The sequence below is a fragment of the Crassostrea angulata genome, chromosome 2 (assembly GCF_025612915.1).
Source record: "Crassostrea angulata isolate pt1a10 chromosome 2, ASM2561291v2, whole genome shotgun sequence".
Taxonomy (NCBI): Eukaryota; Metazoa; Mollusca; class Bivalvia; order Ostreida; family Ostreidae; genus Magallana; species Magallana angulata.
This window is the reverse complement of record NC_069112.1, coordinates 25,529,195-25,552,722: the sequence shown is the minus strand read 5'-3', so window position 1 is coordinate 25,552,722 and position 23,528 is coordinate 25,529,195. Positions and strand designations below refer to the sequence as shown.

General features: G+C 31.5%; 1 protein-coding gene and 1 pseudogene across 1 annotated transcript; both read left to right on the top strand.

Moving 5' to 3' along the window:
• Positions 1–1,057: 1,057 nt before the first annotated feature.
• On the top strand, positions 1,058–14,982 carry LOC128174077 (ankyrin repeat and KH domain-containing protein 1-like; annotated as a pseudogene).
• A 3,673-nt stretch (positions 14,983–18,655) lies between these two features.
• On the top strand, positions 18,656–20,849 carry LOC128171800 (putative 2'-deoxynucleoside 5'-phosphate N-hydrolase 1). Its single transcript, XM_052837588.1, has 4 exons — positions 18,656–18,816; positions 18,917–18,988; positions 19,405–19,515; positions 19,717–20,849. Exons 1-4 carry the CDS (start codon positions 18,672–18,674, stop codon positions 19,815–19,817), a joined length of 429 nt encoding a protein of 142 aa, XP_052693548.1. The 5' UTR covers positions 18,656–18,671; the 3' UTR covers positions 19,818–20,849.
• The last annotated feature ends 2,679 nt before the right edge of the window (positions 20,850–23,528 follow it).

Sequence of the window (23,528 nt, the reverse complement as noted above, 5' to 3'; positions counted from 1 at the left end):
TACAATGTAATGATATATTCCTTAGATATTTCATTAAAGGTACACAAACTTAAAAAGTCTATCTCTTGATATGTTTTAAAATATGTCTTAAGTAGGCGTTATAATCTACATAGTGAATGACTCATTAGATAAGGTCAATTAAACAATCTCTAAGCAACAGTTTTCATGTTTTTTTTTACCGTATTTAAATTTACTGAGTATGTTTTCACCTGTTGTTAAAAAAAGATATGGTGTCGTTCATACAGCTTCTAACAAAACCATCAACCGGTTCCCGTAAGTAGTAAGTAATGAATACAGAATGTAAATATTATTCAATAGACCTTCATTAAAATTAATCAAATTGTCTATATATCTGCTACTTTTGTTTTTAAAATAAAAATGCATAGATTGCATCGTCTTACCATGTAAAACTCAGAGGTTGCATTAATGCGGATTATAAATATGTTTTCGGTTGATTTTTCGTAGCATTGAGAACATGTTGTAGGATTTTAGAAATATTTGCTGATTAAGTGATTAAGTAAAAAGTGTTTTCCGAGTGTCATGATAATAAGACATTTTGAGAGAAATTTAGAGGAAATGTTCAGTATTTTATGATTTAAAAGAGTAGACCAACCAAGTTACCTGAGTTTTCTACCTGTCAACCAAATGAATTCAAGCGAGCTAATAAGTAATTATGTTTGATTCACCTTTAAAAGTGAAGGACATGAGGAAAAAACAACTCGATGGTAACCGATGAGACAAAAAAAAAAACAAGGTGTATTACGAGTCCACAGGAAAGATAAAAATTGTGTGCAGTCATCCAGAACGATCGATGGCGGTAGCTTTCAACTGTTTAAGACGTGCTGCATTTAACAATGCTGTGTACACAAACCAATGAAATTTTGTCTATCATCGAACATTGACCGATACAAAGGTAACCATCAAGGAATCGGATACATTTGTTTTTCATGAAAACCACCTTGAACTCAGTTGAACATGTTCTTAAGATTTTCATTATTTGGGTTTTACATGCTCTTGGCTATCATTTTTTAAAGTTTCCTAAACTTTGGGATTTAGATATACTTGTGTTTTAGTGAAGAATATTTTCATCCTACAAGTAAGAAAGCCATTGACTGTAAGTTGATTGACGAGAAAATTATTATTTGAACGTAATACGTGCAAATTCGTACTAATTGTCAAGGAATGCAATGGCAATTGTTTAAAAAAAAATAAAAAGATCATAAAAATAAAAATGGTTTCTTTTTTATATTAAAGTAGAACTAATAACATAGTAAGAACTTGAATACAAATGATTATTCGTATATCATATTAATATGTCGAATGGGACTCGGTGATTATTTGAATTGCACCCTTTATAAATGAAAGATTTGAATATAAGAGGAGGTACAATGTACATGTATCAAGAAACGTTGATTATAATTAATTTCTTATAGCAGGACAGTAACAGCGACAACCATGACTGAAAAACATACAATCTACTTCGCCGGGAGAATCACTGGAGGAAGAAAGTATGCTGAAGTATATCAACGAATTGTTGAAAAATTAAAGACATACGGCAACGTTTTGACGGAACATGTGGCAAACCCAACAGTTGAATCCGGTAAAATAAAATTTAGAATATTTTTTACAGTTTTTATCGATATGGATAGAATATGGCAAATGCGGTTTGATTCTTTTTTACTTTCGCAGATGAAGACAACGCGGGATTAACGGACGTTTTTATACATGATAGGGACATGGACTGGCTATACGAATGTGACGGTAATATTTGTAATAGAGAAAATAAAACTTAATTAATGAGAGACCATTCTTCTAAAGGTTCTTTAACTCTGGGCTTGCTAAAGTTCTATTTTTCAATAAGTCATATGAATAACAATATCTGAATTATATTTTTGATGCAAACAAAAACGAGAGGCAGTTTTATAAAGTGATATATATATCGACCAAGTTAAAAAAACTACAAATATTTGAATATATGCTAGCCACGCTAAACAATTACTTACCTTTTATCATAAATTTGAAAGTACTAGCAAAGGATTATTACAATGTACATTGTATGATTTAATTAATAATTTTTGTTATGATCGACGTTTTTCTATTTGACAAAATGTCATTGCATAACAAACTATATAAAATCACAAAGCATTATTTCTTTTCCCGTGGTAGTCATTGTTGCCGAAGTAACACAGAAGTCATTAGGAGTGGGATACGAGATTGGAAGAGCGGTTGCTCTCAACAAACTTGTCATTTGTCTTTTCCGTTCTGATTCTGAAGAAAGTAAGATTTTAAGATTCATATTTAACCGCAAAAGACAACATTCCAGGATAGAATGGTGTTTGTTAATTTATCATTCTTAAATTTTCTTTTATGATTTAATATTTACCTAGAGGAATTGTTCATAACCATACAATAGAATAATCTATTCTTCAAATTACTTTGAAATTTTTTTGCTATAAAGCGGTTTTGTTCTGTAGGGTTATCACCGATGGTCGCAGGAGCTGTTGGAGAAAAATTCTTCGTATACAACTATAAAGAAGATCAATTGCCTGAAATTTTCGCAAATCATTTGAAATGAGTTATTTACATCTTAAAATGTACGGAAAAAAACTCTTTAAAACTTTTTATAGTTTTTTTTATAAAGTTAAATACAGAGTTTTAAGTTTTGTTTAAATGAACATGTGAAGTTATTCAATGGTTTTAGAAAATTGGAGTTTTCCTTGTGAGAAAACATATCTCTCTTAGTTTAGTTTCGAACGTTTCGTTATGAACAATTTCCACTTCTCAAAATCCGCTGAGCAAAACATGATATGGTAATCTTTTATAGTTTTATGAACAAGTTTTGTAAAGGTTATAATAATCCATTGTTTAATTTTAATTGTTTCAATTGGATGCAATGTATAAAATTGTATAATAAAAAGTTTGCTTTTCATAGTTCGATCAGGATGTCAATTACTAGTAGTTCTCAGTAAGTGGGAACTGCGAAATCTCCGAAGATTGAGCCGCTTTCAACTCATATGTTCCACAATTTATAAACTTTGTAGAGAGGGAAGAAAAATATTATTTTTCACGAATCACTTCGAAATGAATTTTAATTGTTGGCAGACAGCTCATATTGTTACACGATTTAAAACTTTGTAGAGAGGGAAGGAAACTATTATTTCACGAATCACTCCGAAATTGAATTTTAATTGTTGGAAGACGGAATTAGGTCTGTGTATACATGTAGCAACTTAACAAATGAAGTATGATTAATTATATTATTGTACATGTACATATGTACATTTAACGACCTTGGAGTCTATGTATGTGTTGTTTTTATTGTACTATAATGTACTATGTTATTCTTTTTGCTATAATTATGCTTCATATATTTTTTGTGGGCATCAAATAAAGTAGATGTATCAAAACTTTAAATTTTAAGGTTTAATTTAGACCTTAGGCTAGTTATCATACCAACACTTTGAAATTGAAGAAGTTTTACTGGGTCATTTCAACAAAACCACTGATATTTGGATGTTTTACATTTTTTTGGATGAAACCCCGATATATAGAGATTTTATTTAACAAATATTTTATTATGCAAATAAATACATAATAGGATTGGACATCGGGCTATGCCTATTTTAGTTCTGTCTTCAAGGATCAAATTTACAACTAATATTTCAGTTACATTTGAATTCAATAAGAATAGTAGTTACAGAATATAATGAGTTCATAATATAAAATGAAACATGTTATTGAAACATTTAAGAAGTTGGAATTCATGGAAGATTAAGAACAGAGAAAGAAAAATAAGAAACAAAAATACAACCCCCCCCCCCCCCAAATTTAAAAAAACAAAACAAAAAATAAAAAAAATAAATAAATAAAAAATAATTACCAAAAATTGGGGTTATATAAACAATTAAAAGAATTTTTTTAACGATTATGAATAGTTTATGAATTATATAAAAAATAAGAGATAAAAGATATTGAGCGCATGTATAGATACACTGAGGAAAAGTTTAGGATGATATCATGCAAGATTATTAAATAACTGGTATTATTTAGAATCTTTTTGTTGACCTGATATATTGTTGAACTGCTCGACAAATTGAGCAGTTGGTTTTTTAGGGAAGTTTTTCTATCGCCGAAAACTAGAACATGTAAATGGTTTATTTCGGGCCGTCAAAAGGCGGTCCGTTTTTTGATATACATTAAAATATTATTAACTGAGTTTCTGTATGAAAGTTGTTTTGTAAAGAATTAATATAATGCCTTTTAAAAAATTAAAAGTAAATTTGCACGTTTGCATGTTTTTTATGCCTTAAGTTTACAAAAATTACATATTTTTTGTTAAACTCGTAAATGTCAGGCACGTAGCATGTTTTCCGCAACAAAGATGTTTCCTAAAATTACATACAAAAATTCTAATTAACATGGAATTGTCCCCCCCCCCCTCCAACCCCCCAACCACCAGTTTTTTGGGACCATGTAAAAATTGAATTAAAATAAGGAAATTATCACTGAAATTAAAGTTAAAGGTAAAAACGTATACCACCCCCCTCCCCCGGATTAGGATTTTCAAGATTTTGAATGAAGACTTTTTCCTTTTTTTGTGGCTTCTTAAGATTTCGGGATATATTTCTAAGTTGACAGTAAGTAATATTTTCTTTTCAATTTCCATAATTGTAAACTTTGGCATTTTTAGCCAATTCTACAGATTTTTTTTTTATATACATTTTTGAAAGATGAAAAGGACTCAATACATTTTGTCTCCAATAGTAAATGAATTCAATAACTGAAAAGTGGATGGCAAGAAGCTGTTATGATATATATCTGTCCTAGACTGTGGTATAACGAAGTTAAAGTTACCAACATTACGAAGGTTATATCTATGCTGTTGCGGTTTGAAAGGCAGAATCAAATTTTGTTTAATACAGGAGCTATACCATAAAAAATCGTGTAGAATATTAAAAGTGTTTGTCTTTCCAATCTCTTATATAATGGTCCCCATCCCAACCCAAAAGCAGTCCTATATAAATTTTTCCAAAACATCTGTATCATTTTACCTTCTTTTATCTAGCCATTTTATATGAGATTTAAATTTTCTTGTAAACAATTTTCTCATACAATACCAGCATACTTCAGAATCGGCCGAATAAAAGCAAAATAAATCTTAATTAATGCACTCCTGTCTAGTTAATGTTTCAGCTGAAAGCTCAAGTGAGCTTTTCTGATCACCTTTTGTTTGTCATCCGTCCGTTCGTCCGTCCGTCTGTAAACTTTTCACATTTCAAACTTCTTCTTTAAAACCACTTGGCCAATTTCAACCAAAATTGGCACAAAGCAACCCTATAGAAAGGTGATTATAAATTGCAGAAATGAAAGACCGATCTTAATTTAAAACGGAGAAAACCTTGAAACTGTAGAAACACGGGGGTGCATTTTAAAAAATCTTCTTCTCAAGAACTAGTAATTCAACGTAATTTCGCATAATTAATCCTTATGAAAAGGATAATATAAACTGCAAAATTAGCGCCGAATTCTTTTTCAAATATGAGTAAATAACGAAAAATAAAAATAAAGAGATAATCGCGGTCAATCAGTTTATAACTTCTGGTTTGGTATTCCATATCGAAAACGAAAGTTCTATGTACAAAGCAGCCATGTTTGAATGTTGACGCATGACAAACGGGTCAAACTGACAAAGATGAATTTGCTTGTTGTGCAACAGTTTACATGCGAAGGGATACTTGAAACATGCCAAATATATTTGTGCCGATTTCGTGAAGTGAATTGAAGTTAAATCTTTCAATGCGTTGACATTTCCACTCGTGACCGTGGTTTTAAGTTGTTTTGAATTTCGTTTATGCTTTTTAACTTGAGGGGGCTAATCGCCTGTATTTTGGAATTTTTACGTATCGAATCAAATATAGACTTCGGTAAATTTGACAGTTATTGTTTACCTGTGCCAAATTAGCAAAATCTGATGCACTAACAACGTATTATATAATAAATACTATACATTCTATTAGTATTTCGGTACGATCTCTACGTTATGGTTGATTACCGGTATAATACAACGTGTTTTGTTAAGATGCTCTGCATTTTCAGTCTAAACGGTGATTGTTTTTGCTGCTAAAGATATATAGGTATAGATATATTATGAAAAAAAATTGTGCTCTTTCTTTGTTTTAGTGCATGTTTCCTCTATTTTAATTGTTTACAATTTTCTCTTTATAAACCATATTCACCTGTGTCAAGTTTCGTATTGAAAGTAATATACCGAGTTTTGCTCACAGAACTTAGCCAATGCTTTTGTTCATTCTGAATAGGAAATACCAAGTTTAAAAATCTTAAGTTGAATGTAATTAACTCTTGTGAACAAAACAGTGGCTCAAACCAAACAGAATTGTGAGTTCTGTATCTTGCTTATAATTCTACAATTGACGCTGACATTTTGATTTATCACTAGAAATGTCTAACTAAACGTTTAATTTTTGTACAGAACAAATTAAAGGATGATATGCTGTAACAACTGTTTGGGCCCCCTCCTTATATGATGAAACTACAACTGTCAGACACAATTAAATTAAAACGACCTCTTTAAAACAGTTTAAAACATTACTGTTACAGGGATAAATGTATTATCGCTATTCTTAAGAAAAAAGTACAGCGGAAAATCATCTTGATTTGTAGCCATTTGTAAACATTGATTTTGAATAAAGATGAAAAAAGGGTACGTGAGCCTAAGTAAAACAGAGCGATATTGCAGTCTGAGGCTCATTGAGAGGGATTGGGGGTGGGGGGGCTAGACCTTTTCAGAAATCTTTACAAGCCAAAAAAAAAAGATTTTGAGTATGGCTATGTCTATCTTTGCCAAAAAAAGGGGTGGGGTGCCCTCTCCACCCAGTGCCGACGCCTATGCATTGATTGGAATGTAATAGCTCTTTAACATATCACATGACAACATTCTTCATAAGGAAGCATATGGAATCTGAGTTGCATGTAATTCCGTGAAATCACAAATCATAGTTATTATGAACATATTCAAATATCTAAGCAACGAAACGTAGATCAAAAACAAATAAAAAATACTGAAGACCACTTTTTTCCAGAAAATAGTTTGTGTTACGTAAATTTACACCTTGATGACGTCATGACTAAAAGTTGAATGTCGTGTGAATTTGATCGGAAAGCATTGTAAACCTATTCAAAATATAACTAATCTAAGAATACTGGGAGAGATTTAGTTTTAGATTTAGTTTTATCAATCATTCGCTAAAAGGTATGTAAATTTGCTTTTATTTCTCGGCCAGGCTTTCCTCTGTCGCTGTTTACGATGTAAAAATCCGACTAGAACAACACTACCCCGTATATATTGAACTTGAAATTTTATACGTATCGTGAGTTTGATCAATGCTAAAATTGAAAAGTGCTGCTAGAATCCCATGTTATGTGTTGTTTTGATGCAATTTGCCGCTTTTCGTGCAAACTATATGAAAGTTGGGAAGGTTTTACTAGAACCGAATAAATAACTTTTTAATAAGGACAAACATATGATTCTAGCATCGGGTTTGATTAAACTGAGATGTTTTGCTTTCACTTGGTATGCTTATTTTATTTTGGAAACCGCGGGGTAGTGTTGTTTTATCTTATTTTAGGTTAAGGTATATACGTAAGCTAGATTTATAAATAGTTGTCACGTGATAATGTACCAATGTTGCAGTAATGTACTACCCGATTTAATTGCACTGACATCTATTTTAAAGGATAATACTAATGTTTTGATCTTATTCAAAATAATTATTTAATTTCACGATTTTGAATATAACAGTCAAAATTAGACCCTAAATTGCCCATATGCTTCCTTAACACCCCCGCGTCGAATGTTTTCCTCGATCAAGTGAGTAAGGTTATAAAACGTCGCATGAGTTCACGCCTGGTAAACAACAATCGTGTATAATGCGGAGGACCAATTAATTTTTTTTAATTGTTTAATTTGAGCGCCTTGAGTTACAATTTTCTTCTTTATCATATAGGATTTTTTAAAATAAAATGCAATAACTAGCTAGTACAATGTAGTTGAAGATGAACATGTACCTATATGCATATTCTCATATGTAATCATTTTATAAAGTAAGGGGGCAGAACTAAAATAAAAGGAATTGGAAGTAAACAGTGTACACCCCCCCCCCCCCCAGAAAGAAATTAGTTTTATATCTTGCAAAGGATCTAATGTTTGGTAAAATTGGTTTTTAAGGGTACACTGTCAAAGATTAAGTGTAGAAAAATAAGTGTAAAATTTGGATACGGTTTATTTTATGGCATTCTTTTTTTCTACCGAGGGGATATATAGCACAGTATCATTTGAGCCATTGTTGCTCAGGTGAGCGATGTGGCCCCATGGGCCTCTTGTTTTAGCTATTGTCAGATATTCATAGTGATAAAAACATATTTTGTTCAGCTATTTTTCTTCCATTTAATAATTAAGGAAAATAATCTGAGAGCACAATCAACAAAGTCAAAACCTATACATTTGTTTTAATATATCTCGGAAACCCATCTGTCGTTTATTCTATTTTAAATTGAAAAAAAAAAACCTGAATCATTAAGGTAAATAACTTGACACTGGTTGATATGACCGAGGGTTACACGCCGCATTGTTAATAAAAAGAATGCAGTGCTACCATTTCATAAATTGGCCATTTAAATTTTTTGCACTGCTTAATCAAGCGTAAGGAAATGCTAAAAAGGTTTTTAAGCTATGAGACGATCACGAATAAGTATTTGCCGTGAATATATTTTTAATGTAACATAACGCGCTAGAGGCCTTGAATGTAAAAAGGTAGGTAAACTTCTAGTTGATTCATAAAATAATTGTATTTTCTTAGTTAAAATGTCAGCTTTACTCAAAAACATGTTTATGTAGGTATAGTGTTGATAACGATTAATAGTCTTGACCGAATTACGACTAAAGGCACACGGTGGGTGTGACCTGTCAGCAAGAAATGCTAACTTCTCCATAGCGCCTAATCCTGCCTTTGATTTTGTAGTGGTCCGTGTTAGCACAGCTCCTGGTTTGTATTTCTGTTTGACTTTTGAGTTTAAGGACTTTTCATTAGCTTTATCTTAATATAATTTTATAAGAAAACTGTGACAGGGAAACATTGTACATGTAGGAAAACATATTCATTAGTCTCAAAATAGAGGTCGCAATTCAGTCAAATATATTCGATTTTGATGAAATTGTATAGAGTGTATTTGAAATGATCTAGTACTTCGTTATATCAAATACTGACTTGATTCAACGTCACACATGAAAGAATGATCTAACTTGTATATTTGTTTGCATTGTTTACTCCTTCTATAGGATGTTTAAAGAATTCAAGTTTCTACGTAAGACATGATAAATACACAGTGGTTTTTGATATACAGCTCTGCAGTCTTTAGTAACACGTAAATATATAAACTGTTTTATAAACCATTGTTCATGTAAAATCAATGCTCTTGCAGAACAGAAATGAAATTGCATGCAAACTTTCTTAAAGGATATCAATCAACAATATTATTTAAAGCCAAATCTTGAACAAAAAAGACATCCCTAGTAAAATAAAACATTTGTTTTTAAATCACACAATGCTTCAAAGGATTAAAACGGTTGTTTTTTCATAAAGAATGAAGAGACATTTAAAATCGGTGGGTAAATATACGACACATTCTTTCCTTTGTTGTTAAATTAAAGAAAATCAAACAGATTAGCTGATTATGTTAAAATATGATTGCATAATTTCAAACAATCATGGTCAATCTTTTCAATTTTCTTGCAAAAAAATTTTTCATAGTTTTTTTTATGAAATTCTTGTTAACAATAAAAAATATCTCCAGAACGTTTGTTTGTAAATCATACATTTTCGATACATAGTTAAAATCATATCTAAAAAGTTGTTAAAATTATGTATAATGATTTAAATTTTGTTGTTAATCCATACCAAGAAAATTTTAAATTATATCTTCAAGAAACAACTGGTTGTATCCTATCATAGAATGTACTGCTTCGTTGATGCCATCAGTAAACGAACTTCGGTTAAATTGTTACCGATGGAAAAAGATAAAAAGACAAAGGAGAGTATGACTTTTCTTTGGGAAATATGGCAAATTAGTTTTACATGCATGGGTAACAACAATGGGGAAAAGAACCAAACCCAAGTGTCAGGAGCGTGTCAGCAAACATTGAAAGAATTCGATTGATAAGAAACAAGTACGGACATTGTCCAGATATATCAATTTCCAACTCCGATTTCAATAACAAAATTCTAGAAATTTCAGGCATTATTCGGGATTTGGAAAAGTATTTAGGCACATCTACCATTTATCAGGACGCGGTTGTTGAGATTACTAATTGCTGCATGGACCCTGAACAGGAATCTAGATACATCGAAGAATTATTGAATTTGGATGAAAAAATCCAGGATGTTGCAGGTACTGTTTACCCAAATATGACATAAATTAATTCATAAATTTTTATATGACCAAGATCATAAATAAGCTGTTGCGAAGACACACGAGCTACTTTCGATTTATCATTTTCATTCACAGACAAAGCAGATAAAATTGAAAATTGCTGTGTTCCTCAGAATGTAAAAGGTACTTTTTAATAATAATAATAATAATTTTGTTTAGCATTTGAAATTTATTATTTGCTAGTTTTACTGAAATCGGTGAAATGTAGAACTCATTACATATACTTAGCTGGTTATTGATGTAAATATAACAGAAAAGAGTTAGAAAAATCATTTTTTTAAAAATATACCACATAGTGCTAATATCACCTATTAACGTACAGAAGGCCAGTTATTTATACAAGACATTAGCAGCTGTAAGAGCTGAAATCTATTAAAGCGTTGGGAACTTATTACTTTACGCGAATGCTATATGAAAATATATGTTTTGACAATCTAAATAGTAAATCTTATGAAGATAAAACTTACAATTTCACAAGATATATTATAATAAACTTGCGTGCTTTACTTTTTTCTTACATCTTTTTTTCAGAAATGTATGAAATTGACATTTCAAGATGGAAAGAGGAGGATGACAATGATTTTGTTGAAACCCATAACTTTCAAGCAATGCTTGAAAAGGTCAATCAACAGCCACATGTGATTTTTGTTGGTGTACCGGGATCAGGAAAAACGGCGACAGTCCGACATATTGCCCTTCTACTCCAGAGGAAAGGGTATGACATTTTACCAATTAAAGACATCAGATGCATCGAAACTTACTGTGATCCAAAAAATCCGCAAGTGTTTGTTTTGGATGATGCACTAGGCATATTTGGGCTAAACAGGATTGAATTTGACACATTAAAAAAGTACGAATGTAGAATAAGGGAACCTATTATGAAGAGTACGAAGTTTCTTTTTACGTGTCGTGAAGTGGTATACAGAAATGAGACAATTTCCACCAGTTTTTTGTTTAAAAAAGAAAATTTAGTATGTTTACAGAGTTCTGAAAATGCGTTAGATAACGAAGATAAACATAAATTACTTGCAAATTATAAATTAAACATAGATATTTTGAATTCAGAACAGCTGACAGCGTCATCAAACATGTTTCCACTCATATGCAAACTATTTTCAAAAGAAAAAATGCATGGGGACTATGGACCGGCACTATTTATTTCTCCTGTACCTTGCATTCTTAAAGATCTGGACAAGATGAAAATAGAAAACAGGCATCACTATGCACACGTTAATATTAATGGCAGCAAATGATAACAAATTATCGGAAGAAATATTAGATAATGGAAACACTAATACGAATGAAAATAGTTTTCGTGAGATGAAAAACAATTTTCTGAAGAAGTATAAAGTACAGAGTAACACAGACACTTTTCAATTTATTGATGCTCTGTTAGAAATGGAAGGAACTTACACAAAAAGGTGTTGCAACGAGTTCAAATTTATTCATGACTCAATATTTGAAATTATTGCATATCATTTTGGTAGCAAGTTTCAAGAGTTAATTATACAGTACATGAGCAGTGATTATATTGCTAATAAAATCAAGATCGAAACAGATAACGTTGATGGGAAGGAAAATGAAAGCATAAAGTCTGAAAACACAGCTTATGTAGACAACGTTTACAGCAAAACAATAAGTAAAACCGAAAATGTGCTTGATTTGTGCATACAACTGCAACAATCCCAATACCCAATATTCGTTAAACGTCTGTTTAAGGATATAGAAATGGGGGAGCTTTATAAAGTTTTTGGAAATGAAGCCTTAAAACACCCGTCTGTGATTCGATCTTTTATTAAAGAGATGCAAGAAAAGTCCTACACTGAAATGAAATTGATATTCTTGTCAAAAACGAAAGTAATATCCAAGATATGGGAGAATTTTTATGCACCAAAACGTGATGATAAAGAGGAAGATTTTCTGAAAACCAACGCCATTAAACTTTTAGTAAAGGAAGACCCTACGTTAAAATTTTTTATGATTTTGAATGAAGATAGGTGCAGAGTAAGAGTGATTGACTGGGTTATTTATAATGGACATCATCACATTTTAAATTACATCGTAGGACAATGCCTAGAGAACGGACAGATACATGATTTATTTCAATACCCAAACACTGATAAAGTTCCAAAATTTCTTTTAAAAAAACAACAAGATGCATATACTGAAATGGGGAGTGACATCAATTTAGGTTTAAAAAGCGATTTTGCAAAAAAATCAGATGAGCCAAGACATATAAACATGTCATCATCTAGTGAAATACCTAGTGAGTTTGAAATCAAAATAAACAGTGCTCTAGTGGCTAAACAACAATCGCGCCTATTATGTATTGGTTGTTTAAGTGGTGATTTGAGCACAGTGTGCATTTTATTGTCACATATAAATCAAGAAAATATTCAAGACAAAAAACAAAGTTTTGACCCTTTAGTCATAGCATGTAAATATGGATATGAAAACATTGTCATGGAATTGCTAAAAACAAAGGTTGATATAAACATATGTTCTTCTCGTGAAACTCCGCTCACAGCTGCTTCCAGTGAAGGTCACCTGCAGATAGTTAAGACGTTGCTAAACACAGGGGCTAATGTTAATTTAAACGATGGGGATAAAACACCCCTATCAGCCGCATGTAAAGGGGGGCATGCAAATGTAGTTGAAGAATTGATAAAAGCTAATGCTGATGTAAATCTGAGTGTTGGCAATTTCAAAATGCGAAAATATATAAATGTTTCGGGATGTACAGATGATGTTTACAACCCAATGGAATACTCAAACGCTCCATTACTTTTAGAAGATATATATAAAACCCCACTGATAACTGCATGTAAAGATGGATACACATGCATTGTTGAAACATTGATAGAGGCAGGGGCTGACGTTAACTTAAGCGATGGGTATACAACACCTCTTGAAATTGCAAGTGTTTGGGGACATTTAGATGTTGTCAAAATAATGCTGAAACATAGGGAAGATAAGAATCTGAAACAAGAAATGGATTCCGCACTTGTTTCTGCTTGCTATCTGGGATATTATAAGATAGTTATAGAATTGTTAAAGGCAGGGGCTGATGTCAATCATCACAAGAGATATGCCACGCCTCTGAAAGCAGCGTGCTTAAATGGCCACATGGATCTAATTCTGGAATTGATCAAATCACGAGCTGATATTAATCTAGTGGATGAAAATGATACACCACCTATCGCTGCATGTACAGGAAGACATAACAATGCCTTTTTTGAACTGCTTAAGAGAAATATAGGAGTTAATGTTAATCTAGGCACTAAACATTATACACTTTTAACCTATGCGTGGGGAGATTTAATAGTTGGTAAAACAATTTTGGAATCTGGTGCTGATTCCAATATTATTACAGGACCAAAAGAAATACATGTCCGTAATTCAACTAAAGAAAAACCAATGTTAAAGGCGGGTGCTCGTTTAAAATACAGCAACTTAACAAGGAATCAGTTTTTTCTGTTGTGTGGAACTGTAAATATGAATACAGTTGCTGCACATATAGAAGCAGGTACCGACATCAGTCTTAAAAATGTCAACAAAACAGCACTAACATCAGCGTGTGCAGGGGGACATCTTAATGTAGTTTTTGAATTGATAAAAGCTGGTGCTGATGTCAACATGAGCGATGGAAGCAAAACGCCACTTACATCAGCATCTGTAAAGGGACATTTAAAGCTAGTCATTGAGTTGATAAAAGCTGGGGCTGAAGTCAACTTAAACGATGGAAATAAAACCCCACTTACATCAGCATCAGCAAAAGGACATGTTGAAATAGTTGTTGAATTGGTTACAGCTGGGGCTGTTGTCAACCTAAGCGATGGAAACAAAACGCCACTTACATCAGCATCTGCAATGGGACATTTAGAGCTTGTCATTAAGTTGATAAAAGCGGGGGCTGAGGTGAACCTGAGCGATGGAAACAAAACACCACTTATATCAGCATCTGTAATGGGACATTTAAACATAGTTATGGAATTGATAAAATCTGGTGCTAATGCCAGTCTTGAGTATGGAAATCGAACACCATTGACAGCTGCATGTGAAGGTGGGTGCTCTAACGTAGTTGTTGAACTCATCAAAGCTGGTGCTGATGTTAATCAGATCAGTAAAGAAGGAACTCCACTAATTATTGCCTGTAAATATGGATATGAGAATGTACTGAAAGAGTTGCTAAAATCTGGCGCCAACGTCAATCTTATTGTTGGAAATAAGACTTCACTTGCAACAGCATGCAATCAACAGATAAAAGCTGAGGCTAATGTAACTGGTAGAGATGAAGATAAAACACCACTGCTCATTGCATGCGAACGGGGCCATTCGCGTGAGGTTAAGGAGTTATTAAAATTTGGAGCTGACGTTAATCTCGGTGAAAAGGATATAACCCCACTTAGAGCTGCATATAACAGTGGCAATTTAGGTTTAGTCAATTTATTGAAAAAACATGGTGCGAAAACTTGAATTGGAAACAATTTGTAAGGTCATGGGACTAGAAATGTTTTAAAGCAGATTTAATTTTTTAATGTAAACAGGATGAGAGAATAGAGTTAACTGTTTTATTTATTATTTTATTAGTTCCTCATTCGTTGTGATTGCATCACATTTGATTGATGTGTTAAGAACATACTACATGTACATTTACTATATTGTGATGCGTACATGTAACATGGAGTGAATTTTGTCTAATATTAGGGAAATCGAAAAGAGAAGTGATATTTTTGAAACAAATAATACAGTATTATAGCTCTTTTTAAAAAAAAAATTGTCTCAGTGAAAAATCAAATCTTATCATGAACTATCTATATATAAAAATGTGTGGCTGTGTGTTTGTATATGAGTGCGCCTCACTGTGATAGTTAGGAAGAACAGGAGTTGTAATTTAAAGAAAGATACTATTTTTGTGATTTGCCTCATAAACATAAATATTTGACATTTATTTTACGTTGTGGATGAAAGGCATTTATTTTCTAAACTGTGAATGATGTTTCTTTTTATAATTTCAATTACCATTTTTTGTTTGTCACTATTTATTATGATTCGGAAAGAGTAAAGACTATTCACAATTAAAGCCAATTATTAAATTTTATTTTCTTCCATATACGGACATATATTGACAATTTTTTCTATCGTGATTGGTTTCACTTTTTTTTATTCAAAGTCAGTCTTTGTCATTTTATTAAGTGGGTCAATATAAAGTTGTTTTTTGATCAATTTATGCCACCTGGTGAAGTTTGTAATCATGCATCTTAAATATATAGTACATGGACTCGAATACCGTCCTATCATATTAGAAATAACTTTTATAACATTGATGTTGTTTTTCTTAAGAGTGTGTTCTTGATAAATACAATTGATAAAATCTCTTCACTGAAAAAGTGTCATTTGTACAGAGTATACATGTGTTTCTTGTGATAAACAAAGTTGATGATACATGTGCGAGGATCGCAAACGTTTGTTAGGGATTTTGTAGGATGTTTAAATTTTGTTTAATGATGTATTATAAAGCAGTATATCTATATTTTACAGGTATGACATGTTGTTACGTATTTAATATGACGGTACAAACAAATTGTAATTTGCTTCACAGATTAAATGGATTGCGACCAAAATTTCTACAACTTTTTCAATGACAAAAAAAAAATAAAAAATAAAAAAGATAAAAAGAATAAAATGAAAATAAAAGTTTACCTTTTAAGAAATAAACAGTATTCATTCAAGGTATTTCTTCAAGTAAATGGTATTATTTGTTCCATAACCTTTGTCACTGTCTTTTTTCATCATTTTCGAGTATTATTAAAATGGTGTCCCAACGAATTTACAGAAGCAAGATATGGAGGCAGTAAATATTGCTTTAAACTTTTTTGGTTGCCAGAATCGTATCAAACTGCAGCAGAAAACTGTGAAAAGTGAGTTAACCAGACACCAACTTTGGTCGAACTTGTCAAGCTGAATTCATTGGAGAAGAAGTTGTATTAATTTGAAACCTTTTTAAAGCGTAAGGATGCTTGTTTACCAATGTTGTGAGACAAAAGATGATTGAAAAGCTGACTCGAGTTTTTTGTTTAGCTAAAGTGTCGTTTTTCAAATATTACTTAAAAATTACTCTATTTGAATTTTTTTTAAGATTTGAAGAAGTCTTAAACGACGTTTTAATCAAAGTATGCCGTTTTAGTTATGGCTTCAAAGTCAGCAGTACTCTTTATTGATTATACAGAACAAACCAAAAAGAAAACAATGCAAAATTAAAAATAAATCTTGTTTAAAGTGCACGTTTACCTCCTGTTTTTTTTAATTTATACGTGGGCGTCTGTACATATAAATAAGCGGTGGACCACAGGGTAACGCAAATATTCGCTGACGAAGTCATTGAAAAAATTGCCCATGTTACAGGACAAGTTATTCCTCTTTAAGATATATCTAGCAAAATAAGGATTATTGTTAGTATGCATTCAGGTATGACAAAATGTTTATGTTCTTTACTTTGTCATTAATCTAAGGTTCATACACTAAGTATACGGGTCACTATTCCACAGGTCATTATTCTACACGATCATAATTCTACAGGGGCACTGTTCTGTAGAGATCCTTATTCGTGTCTACCATGGGAAAATGGAATTATATTCATCCATGTATCTTTCGGAAAAAAACAACATTTTCCTGCCCAAGAAACGATTCCCTCACCTTGACTGATGTCTGTATTTACAATGTAATGATGTATTATTTAGATATTTCATTAAAGGTACACAGACGTAACATGTCTATCTCTTGATATGTTTTAAAATATGTCTTAAGTAGACGTTATAATCTACATAATGAATGATTCATTACATAAGGTCAAATAAACAATCTCTAACCAACAGTTTTCTTTACCATATTTAAATGTACTGAGTATGGTTTCACCCATTGTTAAAAAAAATATATGGTGTCGTCCATACAGCTACTATCAAAACCATCAACCGGTTCCCGTACGTAGTAAGTAATGAATGTATTAATGTGAATAATTTTCGACAGACTTTCATTAAAATTGATTAAATTGTCTATATATCTGCTAATTTTGTTTTTAAAATAAAAATGCATAGATTGAATCGTCTTACCATGTAAAACTTAGAGGTTGCATTAACGCGGATAAAAACGTTTTCGGTTAATTTTTCGTAGCATTGAGAACATGTTGTAGGATTTTAGAAATATTTGCTGATTAAGTGAACAGTGTTTTCCGAGTGTCATGATAATAGGATAGTTTTGAGAGAAATTAAGAGGAAATGTAAATCCTGCTCAGAATTTTAGATTAAAAGAGTAGACCGACCAAGTTACCTGAGTTTTCTACCTGTCAACCAAATGAATTTAAGCAAGCTAATAAGTAGTTATGTTTGATTTACCTTTAAAAGTGAAGGACATGAGGAAAGAAAACCTCGATGGTAACCGATGAGACAAAAAACAAGGTGCATTATGAGAAAGGTAAAATATGTGTGCAGGCATCCTGGACGATCGATGTCGGTAGCTTTCAACTTTTTAAGACGTGCTGCATTTTAACAATGCTGTGTACACGAACCAATGAAATTTTGTCTATCTTCGAACAATGACCGATACAAACTTATCCTAAGGTAACCATCAAGGATTCGGATACATTTGTTTTTCATGAAAACCACCTTGAACTCAGTTGAATATGTTCGTAAGATTTTCATTATTTGGGTTTTACATGCTCTTACCTCTCATTTTTTGAAAGTTTCATGAACTTTGGGATTTAAATATACTTGTGTTTTATTGAAGAATATTTTCATCCTACATGTAAGAAAGCCATTGACTGTAAGTTGATTGACTAGAAAATTATTATTTAAACGTAATGCGTGCAAATTCGTACTAATTGTGAAGGAATGCAATGGCAATGGTTTAAAAAAAAAAGAAATAAAAAGATCATAAAAATAAAAATGGTCTTTTTTTTATATTAAAGTAGAACTAATAACATAGTAAGAACTTGAATACAAATGATTATTCGTATATCATATTAATATGTCGATTGTGACTCGGTGATTATTTCAATTGTACCCTTTATAAATGAAGGATTTGAATATAAAAAGGAGGTACAGTGTACATGTATCAAGAAACGTGGATTAAAATTAATTTCCTATAGCAGGACAGTAACAGTGACAACCATGACTGAAAAACATACAATCTACTTCGCCGGGAGAATCACTGGAGGAAGAAAGTATACTGATTTATATCAACGAATTGTTGAAAAGTTAAAGACATACGGCAACGTTTTGACAGAACATGTGGCAAACCCAACAGTTGAAGCCGGTAAAATAAAATTTAGAATATTTTTTACAGTTATTGAGAGTATACAATCGATATGGATAAAATATGGCAAATGCGGTTTGATTCTTTTTTACTTTCGCAGATGAAGACAACGCGGGATTAACTGACGTTTTTATACATGATAGGGACATGGACTGGCTATATGAATGTGACGGTAATATTTGTAAAAGAGAAAAAATAAAACTTAATTAATGAGAGACCATTCTTCTAAAGGTTCTTTAACTCTGAGCTTGCTGAATCTTTATTTTTCAATAAGTCATATGATTAATAATATTTGAATCATATTTTTGATGCAAAGCAATAACGAGGGGCAGTTTTATAAAGTGATAAAAATTGATCGAGTTAAATAACCCCCTGAATAACCACAAATATTTGCATATATGCTAGCCACGCTAAACAATTACGGACATTTTATCATACATTTGAAATACAAGTATATAATAATTAACAACGGTATAATTTAATGATAAATTTTGTATTTATCGATGTATTTCTATTTGACAAAATGTCATTGCATAACAAATTATATAAAATCCCAAAGCAGTGTTTCTCTTTCTCTTCCCATGGTAGTCATTGTTGCTGAAGTAACACAGAAGTCTTTAGGAGTGGGATACGAGATTGGAAGAGCGGTTGCTCTCAACAAACTTGTCATTTGTCTTTTCCGTTCTGATTCTGAAGAAAGTAAGATTTTAAGATTCATATTTACCCGCAAAAGACAACATTCCAGGATAGAATGATGTTTGCTAATTTATCATTTTTAAATTTTCTTTTATGATTTAAGATTTACCTAGAGAAATTGTTTATAACCATACAATAGAATAATCTATTTTTCCAATTACTTTATAATTTTTTTTTTTACTATCGAGCGGTTTTGTTCTGTAGGGTTATCACCGATGGTAGCAGGAGCTGTTGGAGAAAAATTCTTCGTATACAACTATAAAGAAGATCAATTGCCTGAAATTTTCGCAAATCATTTGAAATGAGCTATTTACATCTTAAAATATACGAAAAAAACTCTTTGAAATTGCTTTATAGTTTTTTTCTTATAAAATAAATACAGAGTTTTAAGTTTTTGTTTAAATGAACATGTGAAGTTATTCACTGTTTTTAGAAAACTGGAGTTTTCCTTGTGACAAAACATATCTCTCTTTGTTCAATTTCGAACGTTTCGGAATGAACAATTTCCACTTCTCAAAAACCGCTGAGCAAAACATGATGTGGTAATCTTTTATAGTTTTATGAACAAGTTTTGTAAAGGTTATAATAATTCATTGTTTAATTTTAAATTTGATTGTTTCAAGTGGATGCAATGGATAAAATTGTATAATATAAGTTTGTTTTTCATTGTTTAATCAGGATGTAAATTACTAGTAGTTCTCAGTAAGTGGGAACTGCGAAATCTCCGAAGATTGAGCCACTCTCAACTCATATGTTCCACAATTTATAAACTTTGTAGAGAGGGAAGGAAACTTTTTTTTAACGAATCACTCCGAAATTGAATTTTAATTGTTGGCAGACAGATTTAGGTCTGTGTATACATGTAGAAATAAACAAAGGAAGTATGATTGATTATATTATTGTACATGTACATATGTACATTTAACGACCTTGGAGTCAATGTATGTGTTGTTTTTATTGTACTATTATGTACTATGTTATTCTTTTTGCTATACTTATGCATCATATATTTTTTGTGGACATCAAATTAACTAGATTTATCGAAACTTTAAATTTTTGAATGTTACGTTTAATTTAGACCTTAGGCTAGTTATCATACCAACACTTAGAAATTGAAGAAGTTTTTCTGGGACATTGCAACAAAACCACTGATATTCTGATGTTTTACATTTTTTGGATGAAACCCCGATATATGGAAATTTAATTTAACAAATATTTTATTATGCAAATAAATACATAATAGGATTGGACATTAGGCTATGCCTATTTTAGTTCTCCCCTCAAGGATCAAAGTTACGACTTATATTTCAGTAACATTTGAATTAAATTTTTGAAAGATGAAAAGGACTCAATACATTTTGTCTCCAATAGTTCATTATATCTTAACTAAATAGTGGATGGCAAGAAGCTGTTTTAATATGTAGCTGTCATTGACTGTGGTATAAGGAAGTTAAAGTTAGCAATATTACGAAGGTTATATCTATGCTGTGGCGGTTTGAAAGGCAGAATCATATCTTGTTTAAATACAGGAGCTATATCATAAAAATCGTGTAGAATATTAAAAGTTCTTATCCTTCCCTTCTCTTATATAACGGTTCGCATCCCAACTTTGAATACAGAGCAGTACGATATGAGTTTTTCCAAAAAACTGTAATTATTTTACCTGCTTTTATCTGGCCATTTTATAAGAGATTTGAATTTTCTTGTAAACAATTTTCTCATACAATACTACCATACTCCAGGATTGGCCGAATAAAAGCAAAATAAATCTTAATTAATGCACTCCTGTCTAGTTAATGTTTCAGCATTTTTAACCTTGAACAAGCTTTTCCGTATATATATATATATATATATATATATATATATATATATATATATATATATATATATATATATATATATATATATATATATGACATGACCATCTAGCATCAATTTGAAAGATCACATTGTGTTTTAGATTCATTAATATAAATACCATTGAAACCTAAATGAACAGGAAGATGATTATTTCTTGACCGTCTTGAACAGTTTTTATTACAAGTTTTGTTAGGGTTGAAATGCACAGACCATGTGGAAGCCCATGTATCAATTTTATCCAGATCATCTGTTAATGAAAATGCTGATATGTTAACATCATTATGTAAAAAAAATGACATAACAAACCGTCAACCTTCTCAAAAAACCATAATACGAAATACAAATTCAAAACAGAGCAACACGGACCTCCAAAATGATAGAGGTAGGATCAGGTGCCTAGGAGGAGTGAGCATCCTCTGCTGACCGGAGGCACCCGCCGTGTGCTTTTTTTCACAATTGGGCATGTCATAATCTAGGTAAATGTTAAAACCGAGAAAATGTCATAATATGGAAAAATAAAACGCTGATGATAAAGTTTATCTTTGATAGTCAAAATACAAACCTTGAAACATGTAATTATGTAATCGAACCCCCCCCCCCTGGAAGAGTCCGTAGATAATTAGATGTTAATTATGGTCTAACATTAATTAATGGGGACTGCTCAACAAAAATGGAAAAAGGAAATTTGATTAGTCAATCGACAAAATTGGAGAAACGCCAAGTTAACCATACACCCTTACATCGACATACCTGTAGTCAGTATGATGATCCCAAGGTCCGATGAAATGAAACCCAGAATCAAATGATATAAATTAGAGGGAACTAGTCAATAAGAAACCTGCCTTTCAAGTATCATTAAAAAAAATCTACGGTTTACAAGTTTTAGAACATTGTTGACTTTCAAATTTAAATATTTACAAATTAGCCCCACTTTGTAATTAATAATTTGGGATTTTTTAACATTTGTCAGATATTCATAGTGATAAAAACATATTTTGTTCAGATATTTTTCTTCCATATAATATTGAAGGAAATAATCCGAGAGCACAATCAACAAAGTAAAAACCTATACATTTCTTTAATATATCTCGGAAACCCATCGGCTGTTTATTTAATTTTCAAATTGGAAAAAAAAATTCTGAATCATTAAGGTAAAGAACTTGAAACGGGTTGATATGACCGAGGGTTACACGCCGCATTGTTAATAAAATGAATGCAGCGCTACCATTTCATAAATTGGCCTTTTAAATATTTTGCACTGCTTAATCAAGCATAAGGAAATGCTGAAAGGTTTTTAAATCATGGGACGATCACGAAATAGTATTTGCCAGGTAACGAGAGAAATAAACACGACGTGAATATATTTTTAATGTAACATAGTGCGCTAGAGGCTTTGAATGTGAAAAGGTAAGTAAATTTCTTGTTGATTCATAAAATAATTGTTTTGCCTTATTTAAAGTGTCAGCTTTACCCAAAAACATGTTTATGTTGGTGTAGTGTTGATAACGATTAATAGTCTTGACCGAATTACGACTTAAGGCACACGGTGGGTGTGACCTGTCAGCAGGAAATGCTAACTTCTCCATAGCGCCTAATCCTGCCTTTGATTTTGTAGTGGTCCGTGTTAGCACAGCTCCTGATTTGTATTTCTGTTTGACTTTTGAGTTTAAGGACGTGTCATTAGCTTTATCTTAATACAATTTTACAATAAAACTGTGACAGGGAAACATTGTACATGTAGGAAAAGATATTCATTAGTCTCAAAATATAATAGAAGTCGCAATTCGGTCAAAATATACGATTTTGATGAAATTGTAGAGTGTAATTTAAATGTTCTAGTACTTCGTGATATCAAATATTGACTTGATTTAACGTCACACATGCAAGAATTATCTAACTTTGTTTGCTTTGTTTGACTTCTTCTTTTGGGTGTTTAAAGAATTCAAGTTTCTACGTAAAACATGTCATTGATAAATACACAGTGAGTTTTAAAATACAGCTCTGCAGTCTTTAGTAACACGTAAATATATGAACTGTTTTATAAACCATTGTTCATGTAAAAATAATGCTCTTGCAGAACAGAAATTAAATGGCATGCAAACCCTCTTAAAGGATATCAGTCAACAATATTATTTAAAGCCAAATCTTTAACAAAT

Coding starts and splice junctions, on each gene's coding strand:
- LOC128171800 (XM_052837588.1), top strand. CDS start 18,672: ATGACTGAAAAACATACAATCTACTTCGCCGGGAGAATCACTGGAGGA. Junction 18,817..18,916: donor AAACCCAACAGTTGAAGCCG/GTAAAATAAAAT, acceptor TTACTTTCGCAG/ATGAAGACAACGCGGGATTA. Junction 18,989..19,404: donor CTGGCTATATGAATGTGACG/GTAATATTTGTA, acceptor TTCCCATGGTAG/TCATTGTTGCTGAAGTAACA.